This window comes from Ruditapes philippinarum, unplaced genomic scaffold, assembly GCF_026571515.1.
Source record: "Ruditapes philippinarum isolate M1 unplaced genomic scaffold, ASM2657151v2 ctg97_1_1_1_1, whole genome shotgun sequence".
In the NCBI taxonomy this organism is placed as follows: Eukaryota; Metazoa; Mollusca; class Bivalvia; order Venerida; family Veneridae; genus Ruditapes; species Ruditapes philippinarum.
The window spans coordinates 141,342-160,726 of NW_026859231.1; the positions used below are offsets into that span (position 1 = coordinate 141,342).

Here is a 19,385-nt window from a genome sequence, read left to right on the forward strand (position 1 = left end):
GCATATGCCTTAAGCATTAGTGTATTTATGCTTAATTTTCATTTCTGAATCTACATGTTTTACATGGAGAGATACTCAACAGCATTGCTTGAAGCTAGATGGTTCTGAAAGGCTTACTGAAAATTAATGTGTTAAAAACTTGTAGAAATACAAAATGTATAGGTTTTTCATCAAGTTTAATATTTCCTCTTCATTAAGTAAAATACATAAAAATGTCATGTTAAAGGTTGCACATAAATAGACGTTTACACAAAATATAAATAAAAATTTAAAGTTTGAATTATGTATTTTCAAATTTTGCATATTTAACACAAAAATATGGGATACAGTTGTTACTCTCCTACATTAGCAATGGTGGACTTGCATTGTCCTTTACATCACCATATCAGAATCAAAATGAATACAATAAAATGAACACTATTTGGGTATTTAAAGTGTATTGTCAGCAAGTATTAGACTAGTATGAAAATATTAATTTCAAAAGTTATCGTCACATGTGTGCAATAACAGATTAAGTCCTTCTAAATTTAATAAGAGTTAATCAGTTATTGCACTAAAGTGACGATATGTATCTCTTATAAAATAAATAAATATGTTCAAAAAACTGTTTTGAACAAGGTCAAACATCAATCAGCTTTGGGCTTGGAGACGTTTTCTCGTTTCCCATGGCAACTCTTTGTTTGGACAAATAGATATCCAGCCATCATTAACACCAGTAACATTTCTGTAATAAACATTTTTCTCCAGCCCCAGTACTTGGCAAAATAACTTAAAGGTAGTCCAGCCACTGATTGTCCCACTGAAAACAACAACAACAGCATATAACTTACATTATAATACTGCACGATTTTCAAAAATCTTTGCTCAGGTTATATATACAAACAAACATTGAAATAGGGCCATATAACCTGTCATGAATCTTTATAACTAATAGTATAACCTCTGCAGAGTGACTCTCTTCAGAGCAATTACCTCTTCAATAACTTTTTTTTCAAAATTTCTTTCTTGAGTATAAAAATTTAAAAAAAATATATATGAAACCTGCTAAATATCTAGAAATGGCTGATATTACAATACAAAGTGATATGTTAGGCAGAGGAATAAAGGGCAGCATGTGCCAGTCATACATTGTGTTGTGACCAAAAAATATTTCTATATTATTAACTAACATCAAAACAATTCCTGTTACATTCACTGTTACATTTTGCTATGTTACACTGTGAATTATGAGTATAGATTTTTCACTTGTAGCTAATGTCAAAAATAAGTTTTTTAGATTTAATATGTGTACCAAAAGATTATAATCAGGCACGCCTATCTTTTTTCTTGCAGCATAGGCTAACAAACAGTTGGAGTTAAGAATTGCAATAAAGTATACCTGTAGCAAGAAGACTAGCAAATGCATGTGATGTCCCTGCCATCTCACTGGGGGCACATTCTATAGCAGTTACTCCATATATAGATATAGGACCATATATGGTCATACCTAAACCAAATCCTATCATATCTATCCACATCTGTAACATATTCAAATATATTAGAAAAGTTAATTAGAACTAAATGGAAAAGAAACTGAAGTTTTTCGAAGAGACTAAAGCTCAGAAATCGCCGTTTCATTCCGAACAGTCGGTTAATCTTAAAGGTCAACTGATAGCACTGAAACCTGTGAATTTTAATTTCTGATAATGAATCAACAAACTAAAATAATCTTATTTTTTCAAAAGTTACGATTAAATTATCAGTTATTGCTTAAGTGTATTTGCTACAAAAGCTGATATCATCAGATGAAAAAAAGTTGCTTCCCGTTATGCAGTTATATGAGGGATAATTTATGTCAGGATCATGGGCGGGTTCCCGAGGGACGGATATTCCGGTCTGAACTGGAAACATATGAAAGATATTTTTTCTTGCATATTCTGCCATATTATTTCATATTTAAAATGGTTTACCTCAATATGATATATGTTCATGAAAATTAAAGTCATTTCATCCATAACTATTTTCTTACAATAGCGTATGAACTTACAACTTAAATAACAACGGCGAAATGACGTCATCCTAAGCACATATTTCCCGTCTAAAATGACGTCATTTTAACGCGGTTCATTCATAAAGTGCGCTAAAATGACGTTGTTGTTTGGCACGCGACTCATCTGGCACCCACCATGCCAGATGAAATTTCCGGCATGGGTAAAACTCACGGAAACGCAAGTCTGCTATGCAAGAATTGTTTACGTTGTCTATACAGAATAATGTTATCAATAGACTTATAAAGGATGCTGATGGACCGGGATTAGTGGCGCCACCTTGAAAGTGGCAGGGGAAGATAACCAGCTATTATCTGCCATTGTTACAAAAATTACATCTCAACCCAGGATCAAACCAGCAACCCCTGGATTACTTATCTGATGCTCCACCTCTTAAACTTAAAAGTTATTTAGTTACTGTTAATTAAAATCAAAGGGAAATAAATATGTAAGTAGACAACCTGTAGACTTACCAGAGTAGAGTATGTAGAGACACAATATGTGAGCATATACAGGAATACAACCAGACCACTAGCAAACCACGCTATAACATACTGACGTACATTCTGACATGGCTCTTCTTTCATCTGTACAACAACAACAATAATTATAACATGTTCATAAACTGTATACATTCACAGGTAAGTTATAAACTTGAATTTTAAAGAAACTTATAAGGCCATTGTATGCTATTGTTCAAATCTGTCATTTTCGAATTTTTACAATTGTATGTAACATAACTTCACTTGCAAACTGTACTGCTTTTGCTCTACATTTCAGGGAAAATGATCAAATAATTCCAGGCTGAACAAGCAATTATCATAGTATTGCAAGCAATCCATAAGTCCCCTACCGGATGGAACCCCATCAACATTCTGAAGGGCCATTGGCCATTCACTAATGTTTTTATAGTAAATTTGTTGGATAATTTCTTTTAAAGTGATCACAGGAAACAGTTTTGTTAAAAAGACAGACGGACTGAAGGACACTCTAAATTTAATATTTGAAACATCCGTTACCAAAATATAACAATCTAAAAAGCAAAATTCTTAAAGAGGAGATAACTCTGGAATTAAAGATGCAATTTCATAAAAATTTTCAGCTCTTTTTGACTCATCACAAATATTGTTATATTTGCCATGTTTTAAGCCTATTTGTTGCCAAGGCAACCAATATTTTTTCAAAATAAGAAGAACAGATAAGACATGCATAATCACAAGACTGCCATCTACCCATATGTCAAGTTTCATAAAAATATTTCCAGTACTTTTTAAGTTATCACTGGATTCAGTTTATGTGTAAAATTTGCCATATTTTCAGTCTATGTGTTGCCATAGCAACCAGAATTTACAAAGAAAAAGATGTGCATAATCTCCAGACTGCCATCTACACATATTACAAGTTTCATAAAAATACTTCTATTACTTTTTGCGTTAACACTGGATCCAGTTTATGTGTAAAAATTGCCATATTTTCAGTCTATTTGTTGCCATAGCAACCAGAATTTTCAATATAGGAAGAAAAGAAAAAGACGTGCATAATCTCCAGACTACCATCTACCCATATTTTAAGTTTCATAAAAATATTTCCAGTACTTTTTGCTTTATCACTGGATCCAGTTTATGTGTAAAATTTGCCATATTTTCAGCCTATTTGTTGCCATAGCAACCAGAATTTTCAACATAGGAAGAAAAGAAAAAGACGTGCATAATCTCCATACTGCCATCTATCCATATATCAAGTTTCATAAAAATATTTTCTGTACTTTTCAAGTTATCGCGGGATCCAGTTTTGTGGACGGACGGACTGACGGACTGACGGACTGACAGACAGACGGACAGACGGACTGACAGACGGACGGACAGACGGACGGAGGGTAAACCTAAAGTCCCCTCCGGTAAACCGGTAGGGGACTAATAACAAACAGTGCAGACTATGATCTGACAGTGTGGAAAATCAAATGCTTGCCTAATTTTAATTTGTCTGCAATGGTCACATTGGTAGATTTTGTAGATGCCAACAGCTGTAAGGGTTGAATGACATACCATTCATTTTGAAATCTATGGATACACTGATGTAGAAAAACTTTAAGAAACAAAGTAAAAGACTGCATTGTTTATCATTTATATTTCATTTTGACAATATCAGAGTATCCACCAATATACAGCATGTAGAGAAGTTGTTTGACCAACCTGAGTGAGGAGATAATCAGAGTAATATCCAGCTAGCAATGATCCACATATACCTCCGACCTCTAAACTACTTGTGAAACTGTTACCTGAAATATAACAATCCACATATACCTCCGACCTCTAAACTACTAGTGAAACTGTTACCTGAAATATAAGAATAAACATATACCTCCAACCTCTAAACTACTTGTGAAACTGTTACCTGAAATATAACAATCCACATATACCTCCGACCTCTAAACTACTAGTGAAACTGTTACCTGAAATATAACAATCCACATATACCTCCGACCTCTAAACTACTTGTGAAACTGTTACCTGAAATATAACAATCCACATATACCTCCGACCTCTAAACTACTCGTGAAACTGTTACCTGAAATATAACAATAAACATATACCTCCGACCTCTAAACTACTCGTGAAACTGTTACCTGAAATATAACAATAAACATATACCTCCGACCTCTAAACTACTCGTGAAACTGTTACCTGAAATATAACAATAAACATATACCTCCGACCTCTAAACTACTCGTGAAACTGTTACCTGAAATATAACAATCCACATATACCTCCGACCTCTAAACTACTTGTGAAACTGTTACCTGAAATATAACAATCCACATATACCTCCGACCTCTAAACTACTCGTGAAACTGTTACCTGAAATATAAGAATAAACATATACCTCCGACCTCTAAACTACTTGTGAAACTGTTACCTGAAATATAACAATCCACATATACCTCCAACCTCTAAACTACTCGTGAAACTGTTACCTGAAATATAACAATAAACATAATACCTCCGACCTCTAAACTACTAGTGAAACTGTTACCTGAAATATAACAATCCACATATACCTCCGACCTCTAAACTACTTGTGAAACTGTTACCTGAAATATAACAATCCACATATACCTCCGACCTCTAAACTACTCGTGAAACTGTTACCTGAAATATCACATGGGTTTACATAAGTTTATATAAAATGTAAAAATAAAAATTACTCATTTAACCATAAAACTTTTACCTGACATAATACAAGGGCTTGCTCTTTTCTTAACAAGGGCCATCAGTGATGACATGTGTCGCCTCATGATAGCCATTCGCATGTTGCAGCTACTTTGTAGCAGGAGACCCAACAAGAGCTGTCCGTAAGACAGCGCGCTCGACTTTTTTATTGCTTGCCAATAAAAAAAGTTTTTGCAGTAAAAGGCAATACAAGAATCTCTGTATTTTTAAAGTGAACAATGGCCATGAGCATTAAGATATTTAGTGAAGAATTATTTTATTATGACATAATTTATGGTAAAGTGAACAAGTGGATAGGAATGAATTTTTTTAGATTTTTTAAGTTTTTTAGTGCTTGCCTATAATACAAAACATTGACAGTTAAGGGCCATAATTCAAATAAAATCTTTGACAGAATTACCTTCTCCTGGACATGTTTGGGAATCATGATTGTAAACAAGTATTCCAACTTTCAAATTAATATCTCAAACAGTTCAGTCAAAAAGTGGACTGGTACTAAAAACTTAACCAAGATTCTAAGTCGATAAAAGGCCTTAAATTTTAAAACAAATCCTTGACAGAGTTACCTTCTCTTGCGTACAGATGGGGGTAATGATGTGAAATAGCATTAAAAGTTTCAAAGCAATATCTCAAAGGGTTAAGGCAATAAGTGGATTTTACCCATATTCAATGTATTTTCTAAGTCAAAAAGGGGCATAATTCTGTCAAAAACCTTGTCTGTTGATGAAGGTCGTGATGGTAAACAAGTATGGTCAGTTTCAAAGCAATACCTCCAATGGTTTTGAAATAAAGTGAGGTGGTACAAAAAACTTAACCAAGCTCAATACACTTTCTAAGTCAAAAAAGGGCCATAATTCTGTCAAAAACCTTGACAGAGTTATGTACTCTTGTCTGTAGATGGAGGTTATGATGGTGAACAAGTATGGTAAGTTTCAAAGCCATACTTGTAATACTTCTGAAATAAAGTGGGGTGGTACGAAAAACTTAACCAAGGTGTGACGCCAACGCCGACGCCGACGCCGACGCCGGGGCGAGTAGGATAGCTCCCCTTTTCATAGAAAAGTCGAGCTAAAAATCATTAACAGGGCAAAACACATTTTTTTATTCAAGGGCAATAACTCAGCTGAAAATCATTCAAGTGAAAAACGTAATACTATGCACAAGTACTTGACCTACCAATCAATCCTGTAAAAGTTCATCATATATAATAAAGTGAAAATACCTGTAATAATACAGTAAAAATACCTATAATAATACAGCAAAAATACGTATAATAATATAGTGAAAATACCTGTAATAATACAGTAAAATACCTGTAATAATACAGCAAAAATACCTGTAATAATACAGTAAAAATACCTATATGTATAATAATACAGCAAAAATACCTATAATAATATAGTGAAAATACCTGTAATAATACAGTAAAAATACCTATAATAATATAATGAAAATACCTGTAATAATACAGTAAAAATACCTATAATAATATAGTGAAAATACCTGTAATAATACAGTAAAAATACCTATAATAATATAATGAAAATACCTGTAATAATACAGTAAAAATACCTATATATAATAATATAGTGAAAATACCTGTAATAATACAGTAAAAATACCTATAATAATATAGTGAAAATATCTGTAATAATACAGCAAAAATACCTATAATAATATAGTGAAAATACCTGTAATAATACAGTAAAAATACCTATAATAATACAGCAAAAATACCTATAATAATATAGTGAAAATACCTGTAATAATACAGTAAAAATACCTATAATAATACAGCAAAAATACCTGTAATAATATAGTAAAAATACCTCTGATAATAAAGTGAAAATACCAGTAATAATAGAATGTCCTAGTTCATTGACCAGATATACTGGTGCCCACTGCAGGGTACCATATTGTATTAGTGAAATCACACCATAAGTGATACACACTCCAAGATAACCTGGTAATTTGAGCAGCTCTCTTCTAGATAACACCTTCTCTGAATCTGAAACAACCAAATAAAGAAGCCAGCTACATTACCATTATGTCATTAACCCATACCACCCTAAATATCTGAAATGGACTTGTCCCTCTTTTAATCTGGACAAAACCATTCATCATTTTAAGGGACAATTTTAAAATATGAACTGACTGAATAGCAAACAATGCGGACAATGATCAGGTGGCACAGATATTTATAGAAAACAAAAATCAAAAGTATAAAAGCAGACCACATTGAAACAACAACAAACAAGCAATTATCATAGTATTGCAAGCAATCCATAAGTCCCCTACCGGTTAGAACCCCATCAACATTCTGAAGGGCCATTCACTAATGTTTCAATTTTTCTCTATTTTAAGTAAATTTGTTGGAAAAGTTCTTTAAAAGTGATCACAGGAAACAGTTTTTATGAACAGACAGACGGACTGAAGGACACTCTAAAGTTAATATTTGAAACATCCCTGTTACCAAAATATAACATTTTAAAAGCAAAATTCTTAAAGAGGAGATAACTCTTGAATTAAAGATGCAATTTCATAAAAATTTTCAGCTCTTTGTTGTTATATTTGCCATGTTTTAAGCCTATTTGTTGCCAAGGCAACTGATATTTTATCAAAATAGGAAGAACGGATAAGACATGCATAATCTCAAGACTGCTATCTACCCATATGTCAAGTTTCATAAAAATATTTCCAGTACTTTTTGAGTTATCACTGGATTCAGTTTATGTGTAAAATTTGCCATATTTTCAGTCTATGTGTTGCCATAGCAACCAGAATTTTCAACATAGGAAGAAAAGAAAAAGACATGCATAATCTCAAGACTGCCATCTACCCATATGTCAAGTTTCATAAAAATATTTCCAGTACTTTTTGCGTTATCACTGGATCCAGTTTATGTGTAAAATTTGCCATATTTTCAGCCTATTTGTTGCCATAGCAACCAGAATTTTCAACATAGGAAGAAAAGAAAAAGACGTGCATAATCTCCATACTGCCATCTATCCATATACCAAGTTTCATAAAAATATTTTCAGTACTTTTCAAGTTATCCCTAGATCCAGTTTATGTGTAAAATTTTCCATATTTTCAGCCTATTTGTTGCCATAGCAACCAGAATTTTCAACATAGGAAGAAAAGAAAAAGACGTGCATAATCTCCATACTGCCATCTATCCATATACCAAGTTTCATAAAAATATTTTCAGTACTTTTCAAGTTATCCCTGGATCCAGTTTATGTGTAAAATTTGCCATATTTTCAGCCTATTTGTTGCCATAGCAACCAGAATTTTCAACATAGGAAGAAAAGAAAAAGACGTGCATAATCTCCATACTGCCATCTATCCATATACCAAGTTTCATAAAAATATTTTCAGTACTTTTCAAGTTATCGCGGGATCCAGTTTTGTGGACGGACGGACTGACGGACTGACAGACGGACAGACGGACGGACGGACAGACGGACGGACGGACAGACGGACGGAGGGTAAACCTAAAGTCCCCTCCGGTAAACCGGTAGGGGACTAAAAAGACCATTTATGTTAAAATTAAAGTAACCTTTTTTCATAGATGACCTTCAACCTTCAAGTGCAGGACTTTAATCACATAAGGGAAAGGTGTCCTTCCCTTAAATATGGGGAAAAATAAAACTGAATATTTGCAAAATGAAGAGAAAAAAAAAACTTTCCATAAATTGAATTTTAGAAGAAAACTGCATGATTTTAAAGAATTTTCCCACAGGGAAACAACCCTTAAATGGCCCCTGCCATGGAAGGAAAAATGCTTTAGTGACAGGATATGTTTATACTTTGTACTTATATTCCTGATTGTTTATTTTACCTTTAAGTTATTTCATTTATTTACCATCATGTTATTACATATCAACTATAAGAATATTCATATTCATAAATATGTAGATTCATTTTATTTCTTTCAAAACCTACTACAAATACATACTTTTATTTCCTGTTGTCTTTTTCTTAGTTTTATCACCAGTGTAATCACCGGGTTTGTCTCTCACTATCACATACTGTATGAAACCAAACACCATTGCTAACACGCCTTCAATTCAAAAAATATATATGAGCCGCGTCATGACAAAACCAACATAATGGGTTTGGACCAGCATGGATCCAGACCAGCCTGCGCATCCACGCAGTCTGATCAGGATCCATGCTGTTCGCTTACAAACCCTATAACAAATAGAGAAACTGATAGCGAACAGCATGGATCCTGATCAGACTGCACGGATGCGCAGGCTGGTCTGGATCCATGCTGGTCTCAAACCCATTATGTTGGTTTTGTTATGATGCGGCTCATATATTGTTATATTAAGGATTAGATATCAATTATGTATGCGATGTTGTAGAATAATGCATGGTTTGAGTAGGTAGGCCTGAGTGATTTAACTCAATTTGAACCCTAAATCTGCATTATTGTACTCCAATGCAAGAAAATTTATATCTATATACATTCTTACTAATAATAGAAAGACAATTGATATATCTGTGTCAGTCGGCAAAGTTCAATTGGTTAGAGTGTGAGACTTATAATCTCGGGTTCGATTCCTGTGCAGGCCAACTAAAATAACTAATCAGTCTTTCAGATGAGACTTTTAATTGAGGTTCCATGTATGAATGCTTATAAAACAAGCAAATTTGTTGAATTTATATCCCCGCCAAGTACTGGTTATTACTAACACAACAACTGTAGATATAAGGCTTTATTTATATATTTATCATGGCATGAACAGTAATATTCTTTGAACTTGAAAAATATTCAGGGCAATAAGGCCATAAATCTGAGTTATAAGTGTCTGACCTGAACAAAGCGACTATATGCACATCTCCTCTTCGTATCCCATGAAGTTTCATTGAATTTCAGCCAGTTGTTACAGAGAAATAGCACGGAAACAATTATTGCTCTGGTTGTATACTGCATAAGTTATCAAGGGCCATAACTCTGAGTTAAAATGTCTGACCCCAACAAGGCAATGATATGCCCATCTTCTCTTGGTATTGAAGGTTCCCATAAAGTTTTGTTGAATTCCAGCCAGTAGTTGCAGAGAAGTAGCGAGGAAATGATTTTTGCTCTATATGCATACTGCATAACTTATCAAGGGCCATAACTCTGAGAAGTGTATGACCGGAACAAGGTGATGATATGCCGATCTCCTCTTGGTATTGAAGGTTCCCATAAAGTTTCATTAAATTCCAGCCAGTAGTTGCAGAGAAGTAGCGTGGAAACGATTTTTACTCTATATGCATACTGCATAACTAATCAAGGGGAATAACTTTGAGTTAAAGTGTCTGACCGCAACAAGTCGATGATATGCCCATCTCCTCTTGGTATTGAAGATTCCCATAAAGTTTCATTAAATTCCAGCCAGTAGACTTTGCAGAGAAGTAGCGCGGAAACGATTTTTACTCTATATGCATATTGCACAACTAATCAAGGGCAATAACTTTGAGTTAAAGTGTCTGACCGGAACAAGACGATGATATGCGCATCTCCTCTTAGTATTGAAGGTTCCCATAAAGTTTCGTTGAATTCCAGCCAGTGGGTGCAGAGAAGTAGCGCGGAAACGATTTTTACTCTAAATGTATACTGCATAACTAATCAAGGGCCATAACTCTGAGTTAAAGTGTCTGACCGGAACAAGGCAACGATATGCGCATCTCCTCTTGGTATTGAAGGTTCACATTAAGTTTTGTTGAATTCCAGCCAGTAGGTGCAGAGAAGTAGCGCAGAAACGATTTTTACTCTATATGCATACTACATAAATAATCAAGGGCCATAACTCTCAGTTAAAGGGTCTGACCGGAACAAGCCAACAATATGCGCATCTCCTCTTGATATTGATGATTCCCATAAAGTTTTGTTGAATTCCAGTCAGTAGTTGCAGAGAACTTGACCGGAAACGAAATTCGGACGGACGGACAGCGCCAAACCAATATCCCCCTCCCAATTCCATCGGCGGGGGATAATTAAACAGTTTAAGAACCAGTACTCTGAGGAGAAGCTTCTGGAATTAGGGCATCTTTCTGTACCTATATTTTGCACTATCCTCCAAAATCTAAAATGACTAATACTCTTCTGATGGACTCACCTATCCAGGCAACGTGTGGCAAGTAAATAAACTCAAATACACACACACACAAGATAAAGTTGTGTTGAAAGACAATGAGCAAAGAAGTAAAAGTTCATGACATCATTCTATTGATAACATATATGACATCATATGATGTGAAAACATTCCTTTTTTATATGATGTGCATATTTTGTATAAATGTGTAATACTAGTAATAGGCTTTTGGGGGGGTTTCTTGTTAAAACCAAAGTAATGACAGAGCACATTGACTTAGTAAATTATGTTAATTGTGCAAATTTTCTGCTTGGCCACTTATATATGGTCCGAGCTTCATGAAATAAAATCACATGCATTCTATGTTATAATAGGACATAACTAAGTGTTACGGAAAGTCACTCATGCAAAAAAATTTGTGTCAGAATGATACATGTAATATCATATCAGTATAATAAAATAAGTTAAAAGATATAAATACAGTACCTGGAAGCAGTAAACTGTATCTCCAACTAGAATAGGTGATTATAAATGCTGCAATGAGAGGTCCTAAAGTTCCGGCAACATTCATGGACGTAGATAACACACTCCAAGCTGTACCATATTGCTCATCTTTAAACCACTGTTTATGATAATAATAAAATTATATATCAACCCTTAACAAGCTGGAAATAAAAGTAATCAGCTTTCGCCATCAGTAAATAGCCAGGTCAGCCTGAATATCTTGTATACAGTCTGACCACTGATCAAGCTCTTTACTGACCAACTTAAAATTTTCATCCTGATATCCCTAACAATGGACAGTTTGAAAATGGAAGCTGGCCAAGTCCATTTAAGAAGTTCAGCAGGTTTTGGTTAATTACATGAAGACTTACAATCTAACATTCAAACAAATGATATGATTCATTCCGTTGTAAAATGAAAACAAAAGAAGAGTTGATATCATCAGTCACACTGCTTTAAGTCGTTTAAAAGTAAGAGGACAACTCATACTTCCTTATTTGAATGCTCAAGACAAAATTACTTCCCTTGATAATTTATATAAATCAAAGATTTGCATCTGACTTTATTTCCTACCTTACGCATGATAACAGCAGCTGCTGGCCAACCTGGACCTTGGAATAAACCATTCATGATCCAAAATATTGTAAACATCATCAATGATCCATGGGCACCTGTTGTACAAATTTATAAATTAAGCTAAAAATCAGACACTATGTATAAACAAATAAATACACATTCTAATATTTTCCATTCTATTTTTTAAAAGGAGACTACTTTACATTTTAACCAAACGCATGAGCAAGAAAACTTTTCTCTATGAAGGTCAAGTCTCTAAGAAAATTCCCCAGATATTTTCTTTCTCACACTTCAAAGATTCCTATTCCTTATGGTTGCCATTAATGGTGACATGACATAATATTTTTGAAAATGATAAACAATGGATTCAACATTAAATTTTATGATACTTCTAAGATTGATTATGAGCACCAAATCTAACATAGCTGTTTGACAAAGACCAAAATTGTATTTCATAGGTTACTTTAATAAAAACTTCAGAACTGAATTTTTTTTTCCTAACTCAAAATTGATAATCAGTTTGTAAGTTTCACTGTACATGTGACTGATGAGATTATATACGAAACTTACTTGCAAACAAAATTGCTGAGATTCCAGACAAGATCAGACCAACAGACATGGCCAAACGTGGACTTACAAAATCCATCATTATTCCACTCGTAAATTTACTTAGAGCATATGCCAAAGTTTGACCACTCAGTATTAGACCTGTTTTAATGATAAAGTATTTTTAACACAAACACTTTTACACAAGCTGATTTGAAGTATTTATAAAGATAACAATGCCACACAAATATTGAACTCAATTTTTAACCTACAGCACATTCACTGCAGAGAAACCACCTGGAACTAATGTAGTAAAGAGGTAATTGCTCTACAGAGGTGCACTGAATATTATAAAATAATGTTATTAAAATAAAATATGAAAATTTGGTTTAATCTTTTTTTTCATTTAAATTAACTTTTCTTAATAAAGAAAGTAAACATTTGTGTTTTTTAAAATATATATACATATATACACCAGCAATTTACTAATAAAAAAGTATAAACAAACCTACTGGTCTGGCAACTAGAAATAGTTGATACATTTTTCAAAATAACCAAATTTGTCGTTCAAATTTACATCAGTTATTGCCCTTATATTAATTTTTCCCCAATTTTTTTAGGGATAAATGCTGTAAGAGCATGTCAGCTAGTAAATAAACTGTATGTGACTCATGTATGAATAGTATGGATATCCACTTCCTATAACGTTTTGAGTTACATGACTAAAAGGAGTTACTTGACTAAAAGAAGTTACATTACTACAAGTTGCAATTACCTAACTGGTTTTTGTCCAGGGATTCTGCAGTGGCTATATCTGGCAAAGCAAAGGTCACTGAGCGTCTTACATAGACACTCAGTAGATAACTCACATACAAACATAGAAATATAACCTTCTGTTGCATCCTGTCTATCAATGTATCACCTGAAATATATTGAAGAAAAACAGTATCAAAGTTGTACAAGTATCTATCTCTGAGTACTGCCAACCCCTCTCACGAGTGTTATAGGCAGGAATAGTTCATGTCGGATGTGTTAGTGAAAGGTGAGGGATAAAGTAAAAATCTGAGAATGAACATTATCAGGACAGTGAGAGACATTGAAAACTTCAAGTCATTGTTAAAATGTTTTTATTAGCAAGAGTAAAAGAAAGATTTAAAAGTAAAAACACAACAATTCAACTAATGCACAAATAAAATGTCATGGTTTAAACCAGAAATATATTGAGGTAAAACAGTATTAAAGTTATACAACTAAGCAACGGTGGTAATGCATAAATAAAATGCCATGGCTTACGTACAACTGTTTTCTAATTTAGGGAGAAATGTGAGTGGCAGGATAGCTCAGTCCGAACAATAGCAGTATAGTATAACCAGGGTCAAATGGTTAAAGTTTTGGTCAGGCTGCACATTTTTCTCATTCTTTGACACGATTACTGATATTTTGATGTAAAACATAAGATTATTTTGGTATAAAACATTTTAAATTTTGAGTTAATATATTTAGAGGTTGAGACATTGCTACAGTTATGTCTTAGTAGCATGTCCACTTTGTGTACGTGTTTAAATATACAGAAACGTAAAACAAAATATGTCTTTAACTATAAGCTTAACAGTGAACAACCAAAACATCTAGATCCACGTATCCGATAACTACTCACCTTTGCCAACTTTAGGATATTTGCCAAGAAATGAAAGGTTTCGAGATCACTTTTTATTATGAAGCATTATCTGTTTTTCATATTAAATTAAAGCCCAAAAAGTAAAAATGGGTTAAAAAAAAGAAATGCTGGGTTTTTGGTTATCCGGTAAATTAAAATTTCTATCGTTGTGTAAATGGGTAACCCCAAACTGGGGACGTTTCCCCTACAAACCCGACGGCGTTAAAAATCTAATTCTGAAAAACTTTGGGGATAAAAAATTACTTTTTAACTAAATTTAAAATTTTTCTCAAAAGGGTGATTGCCCAAAGTTTGTATTAAAAAAAAGTCATAATAAAATTTTTTTTTCTCACATGTATATAGTAATAATAATAAATTATACATTTTAACGCACACAAAGTGAATGTACGTGAAATCCATGCTAATTAGCCTCATCAATTAAATTTACTACAATTTCAAATGTTAACTACATGTTTTTAATGTCTATGGTTTTATCGTCAACATACATGTACTGCCTATCTATGACTCGCAAATTAAACTTAAATGCACATCCAAGCTTGTAATATACAGGGCATTTAATTGCGTATTTAGTAATAAAATTTTAATTATTTTATTGCCATGTCTCGGCATTACTAATTTTTACGATATGTAGTAAATTACGTCCAGCTATGAAGTCTTGCAGTTTTGATCATATATAAACGGATGGACGGATGGATATTTCATAAAATGATGTAAAAATCCTTGTGTGTCGAAAGGGCATCTCTATATATGAACTAGGAAATGTAAATCTACGACTAGATCTTACATATATGAGATGAGAATTTTCATTGAAATCGTTTTGTTAAAATTAAAATTATAAATCATGTGAAGTGAGAAAATAATAATAACAATAAAAAATAAATAAGAAAAACATACATATATATATTCTACTAAAGGTGATGGAATGTTTGCAGAAATAGTCACTGAACATTAGAAGAATGGACAAAAAAAACGAAATGTATATAATCTAACTGGATTTATTTTTTGATTTGTGGTGACAAGTTATAAATTTAACGAATGACAAAAACATACTTATGTTTATTCTTATCAGAAGTTGTGTTTGCACCTATCATAGATTAAAGGTACAGGTGATGAAATTATGACCATAGGGTCGCAGTGGAGCATCATTTACTTAATTTACTGTAGCAATAAATTACCTTAAATCTTTGTGTTTTAAAGTGAAATTGGTACTAATCACTTAAACTGATCGACAGTTCTATAAAGAAGGAGACGTTGTTCATATACTCGTATTAGAGTAGGAAAAAAGGTTATTAACTAGAATTTTGTTATTCATTTTTTTTTACCCCAAACGATCGTTAAAAACTGTGTTGTGTGTTTTTTTTTTCGATCAATACATACGTATACGCGAGTGTTTTCGTACTAAATTATCCATAATAATCAAATTTTAGTGAAATGTAAAATATTATTTGATTTTAAAGTTAGCAGCTATGTTTGACTTCAAGAAGCCTAGGTTATTTGACGCAGCATTGTTTTTCACTGGATTAGTGGCGTTCGTTCTCCACGTGCTTGGGACAGCGTTCCCGTACTGGTGGGTCGTGCACGAGAGAGCTGGACAAACTATAACGCTGACATTCTATTATGGTATTTGGGTTATTGTGGACTGTCGAAATGACACGTGCATAACTACGTCATCGAGGATGCACGAAGATAGAGGTAAACTGTTCATATTATCATAAATAAAATTATGTATCGTAAAAAGACAACAACGACAACAATTGCAAAGTACGGTTTTACAAAAACCGTATTTAATGATCTTTAAAGTTTTCCCATTTCACTATTTTGTTTACGAAATACTAGAATCTAAAATTTTTGAATATTTTAAATTTTAAAATGACAACAAGTTTGATAACATTACATGTAAGGATTGCTGGGCTGTGTCTCATAGAAAGTTTTTAGTGTATCTGAAGTCCTAGGACTAACTTAGACCACTCCAACAAATATTTTCATTTTTTAGTAAAACTTTAGACTTTTATTTAATTCATTCTCCCGAGAAAAGTTACAAAATACAAAGACACGCACTTCAATCCGCAATGTTTAAATGTTCATCTGCATCGCTATTCAGAAACATAAGAGCCGCGTCACGACAAAACCAACGTAATGTGTTTGCGACCAGCATAGATCCAGGCCAGCCTGCGCTTCCACGCAGTCTGATCAGGATCCATGCTGTTCGCTATCAGTTTCTCTACTTGTTACGGAGTTGTAAGCGTATAGCATGGATCCTGATCAGACTACGCGGATGCGCAGGCTGGTCTGGATCCATGCTGGTCGCAAACCCATTATGTCGGTTTTGTCATGACGCGGCTTAAATGCTAGGAACAAAATTCTCAGTTTCAGTCTGAGACTATAAGGACTTTCTATTAAACGAACCCTAATCGCAATGGTTGGCAAGCCCTTATTCCTTCAGCAAGTTCAACTAAATATTAATTGCTCAGTAATGATTGGTTCCCGGAACAAATTCGAGAGTGTTCTTAAGCTTACACCTTAGTTTAAACATATTTATTTCCATATTTCACATTTTATACGCCTATACATTTGTATATTAAATTTTCATCTTCCAACACTATCGAACTACAAATAAATTCAGTATTAACAAACATTAGATGAAGACGAACCAAATGATTGAATGTCTTTTTATTATTTATCTATTTATTTATTTTTCATTCATTCATTCATTCATTCATTCATTCATTCATTCATTCATTCATTCATTCATTCATTCATTCATTCATTCATTCATTCATTCTTTCATTCTTTCATTAATTAATTTATTTATTTAACTAGCTTGGCTGATAGGCCCAGCAGTTTTGATAATACTAGCAGACGTTCTACTTCTTGCTGTTGTTATACTGACGTATTGTTACATTGTGCACGAGAAACATGGGCTGGTGTTCAGGAAACTTGGAGTTCTGTTAAGCACGGGTGCAGGTAACCATTAATTAAAATGTTTGACAAAGGGACCACAATTCTTTTTTCTTTTGTAAAATACATACTAACTCGATTACTTGCCATGCAAAATTTTGGACAAATGAAATTTGGTAAATTATGTATCAAATAAGGGATATGAAATGATATCAGTTTAGGCGAGTTAAGCCTAACATAAATATTTTCCTTAAGAGTAGACCTGTATTACATACATTTCAAACATATACATAACGTTTCATTAAACGGAATCCTAATTTATGGCTGACTATAATAGGGGCTAATAAATGGTCCAGCTCTATTGTTCTAGCCATGGAAGCTCGTTTTTCTAGCCACAAAAGAGAAATTTAATGAATAGAAGAATGTCCCATTGTTTCTATAGCCATTAAAAAAAAAAGAAAAAAAAGAAACAAAAGAAAAAAAAAACGAAGAAAAAACGTAAAAAAAAACAAAACTGTAAAACTGATTACATTAGCAATCATTGCTCTTTCACATATGTTCGTTTTATGTAGAAACTAGATATTTATTTCAAGAATAATGTGAAAATCTTGAAATATTTTTATATCAATGTGTAATATATAGACATGCATGATAAACTTAGGCCTTGAGCATGAGCGAAGGGGAAATGGTTTAACAGATGTTTAATTATTGACATAAAACCTATTGTGTTCAATTTGATATTGTTTAATTCATCTTCTTGTATCTTTTAAATTAATTAAGCTATGAAACGTGATTTGCTGAAGGGTAAATTGCTTTCTATATAAAGATAGCGACTAGATATAAATTTAAATTTTAAAGGGACTCTACTGAGGGTATTTTGATGTAACGTGACTGGAAATATTTTTTCGATATAAATGTTGTATTATATGTAGGTCTTTACCGATAACTTGTGTGCAAAATTTCTCACCACTCTCTCAGAATAATTATTTTAATTGTGAAAAAAGACGTAAAATTGAAGAGTGTTGCAACACTCCACCTAAATCGGGGTAAAGCATCACAAAAATACGTTTTTTTTTCATTGATTTCCGAGTATATTATCTTTTGCATATCTTTCTGTTTTGTCCCAGCTGTTCTATGATAGAAATTTAAATTTTATTTTTCTAGGCTTTTGAACCTCAGTGGAGTCCCTTTAAGATTAACAGATTTGATTTATTTTGATTAATTGCTATGACCTGTTATACACACGTTGATTATTTGTTTTGCTTATTTTAGGCGGCATCATTATAATGGCAGTTTTAATATTTTACAAGAAAAAGGCAGGCTTAAGACCTTCTCAGGCACCAGAGACGAGTGACGGCGACCCAAGTTGGGCACTCTTGCTTTCTTCGATGGCGTCAATCATTGCGGTGTTGCACGGTGCAGTTAGTGGTTGTTATGCTAAGAAAATGTGGAAGAAAGGTGAAGATAAAAGAAAAAAGACGGTGTTTGGTATAGAGGCGGGAGAGCTTGAAGTTGACGTGAACGCGTTACGTCGTGGTCAACTTTCGTTTGGTAAAGATATAAACAAACTGGAGACGATGAGAGAAGAAAACGGCTGGAAATATTGATCAACAATGGTGAAGTTGCACGTATTTCGTGAATTCACAGGTCTACAATTATGAATGTACCGCAACTACGAGACAAAAAAACTTCTTATAAAGAATATATATACATGTACCGTGTTCGCATGAAAGTTCGTCTTTATATAAACCTTACCAACTATGCTCTTTAAATTTGTCTAGGAGACGTTCCTGAAGTTAGACAATTTAGGCAATCAAATGTTATAGTTTACATGTTT

At 33.3% G+C, this 19,385-nt stretch overlaps 2 protein-coding genes across 2 annotated transcripts; one reads left to right on the forward strand and one right to left on the reverse strand.

Annotated features, from left to right (window-relative positions):
- Window positions 1-188: 188 nt before the first annotated feature.
- Window positions 189-14,727, reverse strand: LOC132755720 (glucose-6-phosphate exchanger SLC37A4-like). Its single transcript, XM_060746639.1, has 11 exons — window positions 14,630-14,727; window positions 13,748-13,894; window positions 12,997-13,134; window positions 12,424-12,521; window positions 11,833-11,968; window positions 9,219-9,323; window positions 7,110-7,265; window positions 4,220-4,305; window positions 2,501-2,614; window positions 1,379-1,517; window positions 189-799 (listed from the first exon to the last, which is right to left on the reverse strand). The coding sequence occupies exons 2-11, from the start codon at window positions 13,872-13,874 to the stop codon at window positions 627-629; spliced, it is 1,272 nt and encodes a 423-aa protein (XP_060602622.1). The 5' UTR covers window positions 13,875-13,894; window positions 14,630-14,727; the 3' UTR covers window positions 189-626.
- Window positions 14,728-15,185: 458 nt separating this feature from the next.
- Window positions 15,186-19,385, forward strand: LOC132755727 (uncharacterized). Its single transcript, XM_060746646.1, has 3 exons — window positions 15,186-16,342; window positions 17,471-17,614; window positions 18,821-19,385. Exons 1-3 carry the CDS (start codon window positions 16,117-16,119, stop codon window positions 19,153-19,155), a joined length of 705 nt encoding a protein of 234 aa, XP_060602629.1. The 5' UTR covers window positions 15,186-16,116; the 3' UTR covers window positions 19,156-19,385.

Coding starts and splice junctions, on each gene's coding strand:
- LOC132755720 (XM_060746639.1), bottom strand. CDS start 13,874: ATGCAACAGAAGGTTATATTTCTATGTTTGTATGTGAGTTATCTACTG. Junction 2,615..4,219: donor CTGATTATCTCCTCACTCAG/GTTGGTCAAACA, acceptor GTTGTTGTACAG/ATGAAAGAAGAGCCATGTCA. Junction 800..1,378: donor TGCTAGTCTTCTTGCTACAG/GTATACTTTATT, acceptor TGTTGTTTTCAG/TGGGACAATCAGTGGCTGGA.
- LOC132755727 (XM_060746646.1), top strand. CDS start 16,117: ATGTTTGACTTCAAGAAGCCTAGGTTATTTGACGCAGCATTGTTTTTC. Junction 16,343..17,470: donor GAGGATGCACGAAGATAGAG/GTAAACTGTTCA, acceptor TTATTTAACTAG/CTTGGCTGATAGGCCCAGCA. Junction 17,615..18,820: donor TCTGTTAAGCACGGGTGCAG/GTAACCATTAAT, acceptor TGCTTATTTTAG/GCGGCATCATTATAATGGCA.